The 12,741-nt window shown below is 46.3% G+C and overlaps 1 protein-coding gene across 7 annotated transcripts; it reads left to right on the forward strand.

Moving 5' to 3' along the window:
• Positions 1–134: 134 nt before the first annotated feature.
• LOC127305866 (pentatricopeptide repeat-containing protein At1g73400, mitochondrial) lies at positions 135–6,738 on the forward strand. Of its 7 annotated transcripts, none has more exons than XM_051336454.2 (5): positions 135–1,989; positions 3,465–3,571; positions 4,931–5,195; positions 5,288–5,391; positions 6,230–6,738. In XM_051336454.2, the coding sequence occupies exon 1, from the start codon at positions 280–282 to the stop codon at positions 1,939–1,941; it is 1,662 nt and encodes a 553-aa protein (XP_051192414.2). In that variant the 5' UTR covers positions 135–279; the 3' UTR covers positions 1,942–1,989; positions 3,465–3,571; positions 4,931–5,195; positions 5,288–5,391; positions 6,230–6,738. The 7 variants fall into 7 exon arrangements, with proteins under 7 accessions (XP_051192414.2, XP_051192416.2, XP_051192412.1 ...); XM_051336452.2 differs by having other exon boundaries at positions 137–1,989; positions 3,477–3,571; positions 4,919–5,195; XM_051336451.2 differs by having other exon boundaries at positions 137–1,989; positions 3,477–3,571.
• Positions 6,739–12,741: the final 6,003 nt, after the last annotated feature.

The raw sequence follows: 12,741 nt of genomic DNA on the forward strand, positions 1-12,741 counted from the left end.
TCCTGCATTTGGCCCGCTTAGCCTAGATAGTCTGGCCCACATATGTTGGGCCTAGTCCATCACCGTCGCAGGCCGCACAGACCTTTCCTCTTCACAAGCTACGACGTACACCCTTCTCCTCCACGAGCGCCGCCGCCCGCCGGCCACTGCGCCGCCGTGCAAATACAAATTTCCAGACTCTGTTCCCACGGCAGTCACCGCCGTCCTCCATTCCGCCCCATCCACTCCAGACACCAATTCCAACATCCGCCGTCACTGTCTCACGTTCCCAAGCCCCAAATGATATCCCCCCACCTCCCCCTCCGGCTCCGCCACCTCCGCCGCCTCCTCGCTGCGGCGCCCTTGTCCTCTCTCTCCTCCGCATACTACTCGCACCCCTGCTCCCCGCCGCTGAACCGCACTCGAACCCTGCCCCCGCGGCCCCATCTCCCAGACATCCCGGCGCGGCGGTTCTCCTCCCCCGGGCACGTCCTCCTCCCCACCAACCTCCAGGAGCAGCACGTCGCATCTCTGTCCGACAGGATCTACGACGCGGTGACGGAGACAGAGGAGGGCTCCAACGAGGGCACGGAGGCGGCCCTCGACGCGCTGGGCGCCGAGCTGACCACCCCGCTCGTGGCCGACGTCATGCACCGCCTCCGCTACGAGGAGAAGCTGGCCTTCCGCTTCTTCGCCTGGGCCTCCCAGCAGGCCAACTACGAGCACGAGCAGCGGACCTACAACGACATGATCGACATCCTCTCCGGCACGCGCTACAAGTCCCGCCAGTTCGGCGTGCTCTGCGACGTGCTCGACCACATGAAGCGCCACGGCACCAGGTCCGTCCCGGTCGAGGACCTGCTGGCCATCCTCCGCGCGTACACGGAGAAGCACCTCGCCAACCTCAGGAAGCTGGCCAAGAAGCGCCGGGCGCGGATGCGCACGCCGCCCGAGACCGACGCGCTCAACATCCTGCTGGACGCCTTCTGCAAGTGCGGGATGGTCAGGGAGGCGGAGACGGTGTTTGGCCGCGTGAAGAGGAAGCTGCAGGGAAACGCCGAGACGTACAGCATCCTCTTCTTTGGGTGGTGCCGCGCGAGGGACCCCAAGAAGGCCATGAAGGTGCTCGAGGAAATGATCCAGATGCAGCACACCCCGGAGAACTTCACCTACATTGCTGCTATCGACTCGTTCTGCAGCGCCGGTTTGGTCTCGGAGGCAAGGGAGCTGTTTGAGTTCATGAGGACCGAGGGATCCAAGATATCGTCCCCCACTGCTAAGGCGTACTCTATTATGATTGTGGCGCTAGCAAAGGCTGATCAGATGGATGAGTGCTTCGAGCTGATTTCAGATATGACGAAACGTGGCTGCATGCCTGATGTGTCGACCTTTAAAGACTTGATTGAAGGCATGTGTTTGGTGGGTAAAGTCGATGCTGCTTACTGTATTTTGGAGGAGATGGGGAAGGCTGGGTTTCCTCCTGACATTGTCACTTACAACTGCTTTCTTGAGGTGCTTTGTAGTCTTCAAAAGGCTGATGACGCGCTCAAACTCTGCGAGAGGATGATAGAAGCACGCTGTGAGCCCAGCGTTCATACTTACAATATGCTGATGATGATGTTCTTCGCGATGAGAGAGCCACATAGGGCGCTCGATATTTGGATTGAGATGGACAAAAGAGGATGTCGACGTGCTGTTGATACCTATGAAATAATGATTGATGGGCTGTTTGATTGTGGAAGAGCAGAAGATGCAACCGCTCTTCTAGATGAAGTAATAAACCATGACATGAAATTGTCGTACAAGAAGTTTGATGCTATCATGCTGCAGTTATCAGCTGTTGGCAACCTTGGCGCAATACATCGGCTTTCGGAGCATATGAGAAAATTTTACAATGTTGCAATGTCAAGACGTTTTTCCATCACACAAAAGAAGAAGAGCATTGGTATTAGAAGGAGATGACTTCTGCAAGATTTATTGTTAGCACGGATAATCAATAGGTTATACAAGGTAAACTTTTCCGTGGTTTTACTGCCAGCTTTTAGTTTTCATTGTACTAGAAGTGTGCTGCATTCTATACAATTTTGGTTGTCACTGCTTATTTTGTCTTCTTTTCTCGGAGCGAGGAGCATCTAAGTTTTAAAAAGATGCTAATCACGTGGAAACCATTCTACCGAAGAGTAGCCAAGAGCAAAACAGTAGTACACTAATGTGATATGTGTAGTTCTACGTATATCAAACTTAAACATTAGATTGCAAATGGTTGCTTCAATAGCAGATTAATTTTGGTAGGGAATAAATTTTTCTGGCTAACACTTGTCTTTTGTATATTGTTTCAATGAATTTTCTCTCGTATGTCTTAGAACTTGTTGGCTACCCACTATTTTTTTTGAAAATCAGTTTAACCCCTGCACCACCAGTACACTGTAGATGGATCAATGTAAGTGATAAACCAGCATATATCAGCTGACTTCAGTTTTATCCTTATATAACACCTTCATTTGCAACTTGTTCTGCATTCCTACCCTAACCCACACGGAAATCAGTTCATATGCGACAATAGAAATAGACTAATACAAATGGCTGGGTTTTTTCTTGTTGTATTATGCTATGGTGTAAATATTCTGGTACCTGGACCAACTTTTTAATTTTACTTATTGAAATAGGAAATTCCATTACTTGTTTGCTGCTACTATATTAATTATTGAACACTTTCTCTTGTAAAGCCTTGAGGCTTTCTTTTACTTGCCCAAAGTGAATTGGCTTAACGGGGACTTAGTTTTGAATGTAAGTTTGCTGAATGACAGGTAGCCAAGTATACCAATCTACTGACGTTTGTTGGTTTTCCTGTTCCCAAAAAAGTTGGTTTCTTCAGTCAAAATACTGATGTCCTTTCTTTTTGCTGTACAAAATGACAATTACGATTAATGATAATGCACTAACTCTCACTCAGTAAAATTAAAGACATACTGATTCTTGAAAAACTTATATACTTGAGGGCAGATAAAACTAAATATCATGAAATAATTGACATTTATCTCTTGTAGCTTGTTTAGAAATCCTTTTTAACCAAGAGAATGTAGGACAAGATGGCTGGTTGTAGCAGTTTGAGCAGATATAACTAATTGTAGCCTATTATCCCCATCTTGGCTATCAGCATTACGGAGAAAAGAATTTGAGTGTTAAAAGTGATGGCCTTGTTCAAGAAAGTGTTAAACAGGAGAGTGCTACAGCAACTAGTTTCGTTAATGATGTCTGATGATTTTCTAGTTAGAATTTAGCTCATCCGTTCAAGTACGGGTGGTATATGTGCTTCTATGAGATATTCATGTTCACTTCAATGACAACATAATATTAGCTGAACATCATTAGTTTTTTGACAAGTTCATCGATTAGACTAACCAAGGACATGTCACATAATTTGTAATTTATGGCCTTTACTTTGTGATTTTATTTATGGTAAGCACGTAATCTATTTTTTAAAGTCATTTTTACAGGGTGGTTGATACATGCCTGCACATTTCGTCGGAGCAGTTTCCAGTGGAAGAAGCAGCATATGAACTGAAATACTTTGCAGAAAGAAACAGGCAATGTGAGTATCTTTTTATTTGCTTTACACATAGTATGTACACCCCATGAAGCATTTTCGATGGTCCTCTTGTGGAACCCTTTTCTTTTTTTCCCTCTCTATCAAATGAAACACAAAGGCCCAAGACTGAATTTCTTGTCATCAAGTGTGCAGTTCCACGCAACTTTTCTCAACTCCAAGTGACATGCCTAACCAAAATCAATTCCAGATTCTCTTGAGTCTTCAGATCCCAGCTTCACTGGGAGTATGTTACTTGCAGGCTTATTGCAAGTAGAATTGTAGTGATCCAGTTCCCTGCTTCTCTGGGAGTTTGTTACTAAGCAGGCTTATTGCACATAGAATTGTATTGACCAGTTTTTTGAACTGAAATTGGAGGGATTCCGGTTTTAAAATATAAGAGGTGAATGCCAGGTGCACTTATTTTCGGCAGCACGTCTGCATTTCTGCCCGTATTATTGGTACAGTACAAAAAAAAAGGAAATATCGACACATGGCTCAACTATCATATATTATAGTAAACCAAACAACTGACGAAGAAAATGTGCAAACTTAACACTTATGTGTGCGTAAAATTATTACTAACTAAACGTGCCGGAAACTACAAATGTAGCTTGTGCCACATATAGGCATTTTCTTTAAAATTTTGAAAACGACATTTTAGAGTTCCAAAAAAATCTGAAAACAAATCTAGATGTTGATAATGAGGTATTCTAGCAACGTGTAAAATCTTAACTCATAACAGCTTGTATTTTGGGCCACACAAAAATGACAAAATCGGACAATTTTTGGAGGTTTCAAAATTTGCACTGTTCACTACTTCAGATTTCCAGTTTTGTTATTTTGCACAGCCTAGAATATAAGGTATTTCAATTTGAAATTTTGCACATTTATAGAATACATCACTACCTACATCTAGGATTTTTTCAGAATTTTTTGGAACTCTAAAATGCCGTTCTCAAATTTTTCAAAAAAATGCCTACATGTAGCCCGAGCTACAAAACGCCGCACTCCTAAATGTGCCCCTTTCTAAAAGTTGTTAACCATCTTTGACGACTGGAGCCAGTGATAGATCAGGAACCATCTTCTCCTGGAGCATGTTACCAGTAGGCTTATCGCAACTAGAATCGTACTGGTCCAGTTTTTAGAACTGAAATGAGGTGGATTCCAGTTTAAGAAATAACAGGTGAATGGCAGATTCACTTATTTTCTGTAGACCATCCGCATTTCTGCCCATGTTATTGGTTTTTCGAGAAAATGCAGAAGACTTTTGCGTTTCATTTCATTGAAAAGATAGAGTTGTTTTACAATCCTACTAAGAGGCAGGGTACATGGTGGTTTTGATTACATCAGTGCACATCCCAGGCTGTCGGCAGGACTACTCGCAGACCCTTGGCGCTAGCTTTTGCCCAAAGCGCAGCTTTGTCGAAGATTGCCGTGACCAAGGCTTGAACCGAAGTTTGGGCTCTGTCGAACACGCACGAGTTGCTGCTATCGATTGCTTTCGCAGCGCTGGCTTGCCTACTTTCCTCGGAGCTTCTGTGAGATATTCATGTTCACTTTAATGATGGCATAATATTACCTGAACATCATTAGTTTTTGGACAAGTTCATCGATTAAACTAACCAAGGTCATAACATGCAGTCTATTGCCTTCACTTTCTGATTTGATTTATAGTAAGCGGATTATCTGTTTTGTAAGACATTTTTTTCCATTTCACAGGGTGGTTGATACATATGCCTTCACATTTTGTCGGCGCAATTTGTAGTGGAAGGAGCACATCTGAACTGAAAGTCTGAAATAGTTTGCAGAAAGAAACAGGTGATGTGAGTATCTTCTCATTTGATTTATACATCATTTGTACACTCCATGAAGCATTTTCCATAGTCCTCTTGTGGAACCCTTTTCTTTTGTTCCTCTCTCTCAAATGAAACACAAAAGCCCAGGAGTGAATTTCCTGTCATTAAGCATGCAACTCCACACAACTTTCCTCAACGCCACGTGACCTGTGTAACCAAAATCAATTTCAGATTCTCTTGAATCTCTAGATCCCAGCTTCTCCGGAGCATGTTACTAGCAGGCTTATCGCAAATAGAATCCTACTGGTCCAGTTTTTAGAATTGAAATGAGGTGGATTCCAGTTTAAGAAATAAGAGGTGAATGCCAGATGCACTTATTTTCTGTAGAACATCTGCATTTCTGCCCGTGTTATTGGTACACTACAAGAAACAGGAAATGCCGGCACATGGCTTAACTATCGCATATTAGAGTAAACCAAACGACTGGCGAAAAAAATGTGTCACACGTAACACTTAAGTGTAGGTTGAAATTGAAATTATTACTAACTAGTGCCCCTTTTTAAAGTTGTTTACCAAGCTTTGATGACTGGAGCCAGCGATAGATCAGGTTTATTTGCTGTCTGTCTGCTTGCTGAGGGCTTGTGGTATCTCTTCTTAATGATTATACTGATCAATCTAGTTTGCTGTTGGAGCGGTTGATACATTCTTTTCGGTTGTCCAGCTGACGAGCTTATCCATGTTTTCGAAAAATGGCAATAGAGCTGCTAAATACCCCAGCTGAGGCAGCACGTTTACATTAAGCTCATATGTGAACAAAGTTTCCATCAAGCTTTACTAACAGCTATGTACTGTTTGATGCTTACAGGTGACAGCTATCGTTGAGAACACGCCGGGACAAAGTTTCATGTCGGGCTTTGGCTTCCTAGCCCCATACCAGCAGTGGTGCTGTGTGACCTGTGAGCTAGTCAGCTAGGCCTAGGATGGCATAGCTGCATGTGGAGGAGCACCTGGACTGAAGTGCCCCACACGAAGTTCCGGGACCGAAAGCTCGGTACACCATCGTGCAGTGCGGTGCAGACACGGCCGGAGGACGGTGACTGCGAGCTCTCATGAGTCCCGAGGTAGCTGAACATGGGTATGGCTGGGTCTGACGGAAACGATGTCTCTGCCAAGTGATCTTCAGTTTCCATGCCATGCCCTGCATGATTCCCTGGGTCATGTATGTGTCCTGTTTTTTTACAGTATTTGCTTTCATTTGGCTGGTTGTATTTTTCAGACGAATTTTTATCCGATGCCACGCTTTTTGTTAGATTTTTTTTTTGTATCAAGCTAACAGCAATAACCGGAGCAAGATAATATACCAATTGAAAAGGACGAGATGGACAAAAGAAAAACGTTACTGCATCTTTTTTTTTATCTGAAATGGGGGCAAAAGTTTTGCCACAATCTACTAATTGTAACTTGTAAGAGAGTATTTGACAAGAAAACAAAAGGTGCTATTACAGCAAAGTTCTACTCTCCCTATTATTAAATCACGAGTTGTATTTACACACGTAGTTTCCGTCACTTGTACTTAAATCGTCACCCGTACTTAAATCACTCGTTCACTCAGTACTTAAATCACTCCTACACTCTGCGCCCGCTATGACCCAAATTTTTGCACGTTGTTTCATCTTAGCGATGCCGGTGCATGTTTGTTGATGAAGACTCCGTTTCACTCCTTTCAAATTTCTCAAGAAATGAGAAGGACGAGGGGGAGGGGGGCAAGATCTTTTCCCCCTAGAGGGGCCGGCGACTGTCACCGATGACGATGTGCCCGGGAGATTTGTTGTTCCCTGAGGCTGCCACCGTGGTCGCTGGCCTCGTGCCGAGTGGCCTCGAACGGATCGGGGACGCGCGCTTGAGATCCGCACAGAGTTCGGCCTCGTCGATCGCGTGCTTCTCGAGTTGGTGCCTCGTTCAACATTTGCCGGATTGAGAGTTGCGACCCGACGAAGGGGGAGGAGGAGGAGCGACAGCCATGGAGAAACATAGGTGAGAGACTAGGGTTTGGGCGGTGACGGGAGTGGAGTGGGGAGTTAAGGGAGACAGCGTGTATCCCGCGCTTCCCAATGCGTGCAAACTATCGGGCATGTTGCGCTCGCCAGTGCTTGTCCATGGAAAAACGACCAAAACGAGTGTGTCTCGCCGGCCAACTTTGGGTTGCTTTAAAACTCGGTTTGTGTAGGAAATCCATGCGACCAACAAGGCAACCAATGGCCTGACTTTTGACCCAGTGGATGCGGGAAATGGGCTTGCAAGCACCCAATCAAGTTGTAGGCTTAGCTGTCGAGCCTCCGTCTTTGTCTATCCGGGGGTCGCTCGATCGATGGAGGCCACCATTTCGGTGAGCAATTGCCTATTAGTCTGGCGACTATAGTCATCATCTTTGTCTAGGCCTAAAGAGTCAAGAGCCGAGACCACACGACCCAGGTTTTGTTTTCCTCTCTACGTGTGGCTGCATGTGTGATACGTCCCAAACGTATCTATAATTTCTTATGTTCCATGCTACTTTTATGATGATACTCACATGTTTTATACACATTATATGTCATATTTATGCATTTTCCGGCACTAACCTATTGACGAGATGCCGAAGAGCCGATTCTTTGTTCTGCTGTTTTTGGTTTCAGAAATCCTAGTAAGGAAATATTCTCGGAATTGGACGAAATCAACGCCCAGGGCCTATTTTTGCACGAAGCTTCCGTAAGACCGGAGGGGAGACGAAGTGGGGCCACGGGCGCCGCCACACCAGGGCGGCGCGGCCTAGAGGGGGCCCGCGCGGCCCTAGCGTGTGGGGCCCCGTGACTCTCCGACTCCGCCCTTCCGCCTACTTAAAGCCTCCGTCGCGAAACCCCGGTGCGAGAGCCACGATACGGAAAACCTTCCAGACGCAGGCCGCCGCCAATCCCATCTCGGGGGGATTCAGGAGATCGCCTCCGGCACCCTGCCGGAGAGGGGAATCATCTCCCGGAGGACTCTTCATCGCCATGATCGCCTCCGGATTGATGTGTGAGTAGTTCACCCCTGGACCATGGGTCCATAGCAGTAGCTAGATGGTCGTCTTCTCCTAATTGTGCTATCATGCTCGATCTTGTGAGCTGCCTATCATGATCAAGATCGTTTCTTTGTAATCCTACATGTTGTGTTTGTTGGGATCCGATGAATATTGAATACTATGTCAAGTTGATTATCAATCTATCATATATGTTGTTTATGTTCTTGCATGCTCTCCGTTGCTAGTAGAGCTACGGCCAAGTTGATACTTGTGACTCCAAGAGGGAGTATTTATGCTCGATAGTGGGTTCATGCCTCCATTAAATGCAGGACGATGTGAGAAAGTTCTAAGGTTGTGGATGTCTTTGTTGCCACTAGGGATAAAACATTGATGCTATGCCCGAGGATGTAGTTATTGATTACATTACGCACCATACTTAATGCAATTGTCTGTTGCTTGCAACTTAATACGGAAGGGTTCGGATGATAACTTTGAAAGTGGACTTTTTAGGCATAGATGCATCTTGGATGGCGATCTATGTACTTTGTCGTAATGCCCCGATTAAATCTCATAGTACTCATCATGATATTTGTATGTGCATTGTTATGCCTTCTTTATTTGTCAATTGCCCAATCGTAATTTGTTCACCCAACATGCTATTTATCTTATGGGAGAGACACGCTAGTGAATCGTGGACCCCGGTCTATTCTTTACATCTGAAATACAATCTCTTTGCAATACTTGTTCTTTCTTGTTCTTCGCAAACAATCATCTTCCACACAATACGGTTAATCCTTTGTTCACAGCAAGCCGGTGAGATTGACAACCTCACTGTTACGTTGGGGCAAAGTACTTTGGTTGAAGTACTTTGCCCCAACGTAACAGTGGGGTTGTCAATCTCACCGGCTTGCTGTGAACAAAGGATTAACAGAATTGTGTGGAAGATGATTGTTTGCGAAGAACAGTAAAGAACAAGTATTGCAGTAGATTGTATTCGATGTAAAAGAATGGACCGGGGTCCACAGTTCACTAGAGGTGTCTCTCCCATAAGATAAATAGCATGTTGGGTGAACAAATTACAGTCGGGCAATTGACAAATAGAGAGGGCATGACAATGCACATACATGATACGATGAGTATTGTGAGATTTAATTGGGCATTACGACAAAGTACATAGACCGCTATCCAGCATGCATCTATGCCTAAAAAGTCCACCTTCAAAGTTATCATCCGAACCCCTTCCGTATTAAGTTGCAAACAACAGACAATTGCATTAAGTATGGTGCGTAATGTAATCAATAACTACATCCTCGGACATAGCATCAATGTTTTATCCCTAGTGGCAACAAAGACATCCACAACCTTAGAACTTTCTCACATCGTCCTGCATTTAATGGAGGCATGAACCCACTATCGAGCATAAATACTCCCTCTTGGAGTTAAGAGTAAAAACTTGGCCAGAGCCTCTACTAATAACGGAGAGCATGCAAGATCATAAACAACACATAGGTAATAGATTGATAATCAACATAACATAGTATTCTCTATCCATCGGATCCCGACAAACACAACATATAGAATTACAGATAGATGATCTTGATCATGTTAGGCAGCTCACAAGATCCGACAATGAAGCACATGAGGAGAAGACGACCATCTAGCTACTGCTATGGACCCATAGTCCAGGGGTGAACTACTCACTCATCACTCCGGAGGCGATCATGGCGGTGAAGAGTCCTCCGGAAGATGATTCCCCTCTCCGGCAGGGTGCCGGAGGCGATCTCCTGAATCCCCCGAGATGGGATTGGCGGCGGCGGTGTCTCAGTAAGGTTTTCCGTATCGTGGCTCTGTGATCGGGGTTTCGCGACGAAGGCTTTAAGTAGGCGAAAGGGTAGGTCAGGGGGCGTCACGAGGTGGCGACACAACAGGGCCGCGCGGCCAGCACCTGGGCCGCGCCGCCCTAGCGTGTCGTCGCCTCGTGGCCCCACTTCGTTTTCTCTTCGGTCTTCTGGAAGCTTCGTGGAAAAATAGGCCCCTGGGCGTTGATTTCGTCCAATTCCGAGAATATTTCCTTACTAGGATTTCTGAAACCAAAAACAGCAGAAACAAAGAATCGGCTCTTCGGCATCTCGTTAATAGGTTAGTGCCGGAAAATGCATAAATACGACATAAAGTATGCATAAAACATGTAGATATCATCAATAATGTGGCATGGAACATAAGAAATTATCGATACGTCGGAGACGTATCAGGGCCCGCCCCATGCACCTTGTCTATATATGACGCCTCTAGCCCAGTTCTCCCATGAGGTATTGTGAAAGTAAATGTATTTTGGGACTTCTTGTGCACCGTGTGAGAAGAGAGAACTCTTAATTAACATCTAAGCCTTTACCTGATGGGAAAGTTCGCATGTTGGCATCCAAGGATCTCTTGTGTCCTGCTCTTGTCCTCCTCTGTCCCTCTGATCATCGTGGCTATGGTTTTGGAGTAGTTGACCTGCAGCCCGGACGCCTCGCCAAACATTGTGAGGATCTGCTTGATCATCCTCAATTCTTGCTCCACAGGCCTGATGAAAATCACCACGTCATCGGCGTAGATCGATATCCTCTGCAAGGGTGTGATACCCGCTAGGTTTGTAAGGAGCTGGTCATTGGCCGCCTTCACCAACACCGCCGTGAGGACCTCCATCCCCACCACAAACAACATTGGCGATGTCGGGTCTCCTTGGCTTGCAGCTAGCCTTACGGCCCTTGACTCGGGCGGAGTGGCAAGCCCTCCTGGACACCGTGGTGCATGTACTCCCAGCCTGGCAGCGAGGCCTCATTGGCCGAGCAGGTAGATTGACGCTCATCAAGTCGGTGATTCTAGCAAGACCTATCCATCACATCTTGGTAGATAAACCCCCGGAGTGGCTCGTGGAGGAGGTGATCAAACATATTCGATCTTTCTTCTGGGTTGGCAAGAGACAGATAAATGGCGGCCAATGCTTGGTGGCATGGGATAGTATCTGCAAGCCAACACGCCTTGGTGGATTAGGAGTCAAAGACATCAGGCTCCATGGTTTAGCGCTTCGAGCGAGATGGGCGTGGCTTCAGAGAACAGACCAGAGCCGTCCGTGGCAGGGTTTATCGATGGTGCTCGATCCGGAGGTTGTGGCGGTGTTCCAGAGCCTAGCTAGAATTACGGTTGGAGATGGGAGGAAGGTCTTCTTTTGGAAGGATCACTGGATCAATGGCAGATCAGCGAAACAGATTGCCCCCTTGGTGTCCTCGACAGTGCCCGCGAGGAGGAAAAACAGCAAACTCGTTGCAGAGGCGTTGTTGGAGAATGAATGGTTGTCTGACATAGACATGGACTTGTCGGTTGAGGGCTGTGCGCAATGCATCAGGTTATAGGAGGAGATCGAGGCTGTGCCCAGAGACAACCAAATCCCGGACTCCTTCTTCTGGACGGGATCAGCCTCAGGTGCTTACTCCGCAAAGGACACTTATCGTCTGCTTTGCCAGGGATCTAGCAATTCAACATGTATGAAGCAATATGGAAATCCTTTGCCCCTCCCAAGGGAAAGATCTTTGCTTGGCTTGCCGTGAGGTATCGCCTCTGGACCTCGGATCGACGACAACGGCATGTGCTCCAGGAGAATGTTGATCCTTGTGCGGTTTGCTTACAAGAGGAGGACACCGTTGATCACGTCAGCATGCAATGTCCTTATGCTCGCCAAGCTTGGTTTGGGTGCTTGTCTGCTGCAGGGCTAAACATTGTGGAGACGGGGAGAGATAGCCGCTTGGAGCCATGGTGGGATACAGCGCGAAGCTTGGTGTGCAAGAAGGACAGGAAAAGCTTTGACACGTTGGTGTTGCTCACGGCATGGCGTTTGTGGAAGCAACGTAATGCCAGAGTTTTCGGGAATACGGCGGAGCAATGCAACACGACGGAGCTTCTTAGGAGGATCGCAGACGAGTTCAACATGTGGAAACTTGCTAGAGTAAGAGGGAGACATCTGATGCCGCGAGAGTAAGCCTCTTCGTGTTGAGTGTGTGCGTGGGCTGGCGCATTGTTCGCAATGTCGCTCGCCGTCTTGTAAATGTTCTTTGCTCCCTTCTATAAAGATTTGGTACGCCAATTTGGCGTACCCTCGAAAAAAAAAACATCTAAGCCTTTACCCTTTTTTAAGAAAAGTTTTTTTAGGTGGTTTTTTTAATAGCGGTTTTACTTTTTTTTAAGCATATCTAAGGCTTTACTTGAGCTAGCAGTGTACGTTTCGTTGGGCCAGCCTGCCGATCTAACCTGAACTGCAAGGCCCGGCCCAGGCCATCGATTGGGCTGCAACCTCAGCTCAT

Source organism: Lolium perenne, chromosome 6 (genome assembly GCF_019359855.2).
Source record: "Lolium perenne isolate Kyuss_39 chromosome 6, Kyuss_2.0, whole genome shotgun sequence".
Lineage (NCBI taxonomy): Eukaryota > Viridiplantae > Streptophyta > Magnoliopsida > Poales > Poaceae > Lolium > Lolium perenne.

What these genes read in the sequence shown, in the direction of transcription:
- LOC127305866 (XM_051336454.2), top strand. Translation starts at nt 280, where the DNA reads ATGATATCCCCCCACCTCCCCCTCCGGCTCCGCCACCTCCGCCGCCTC.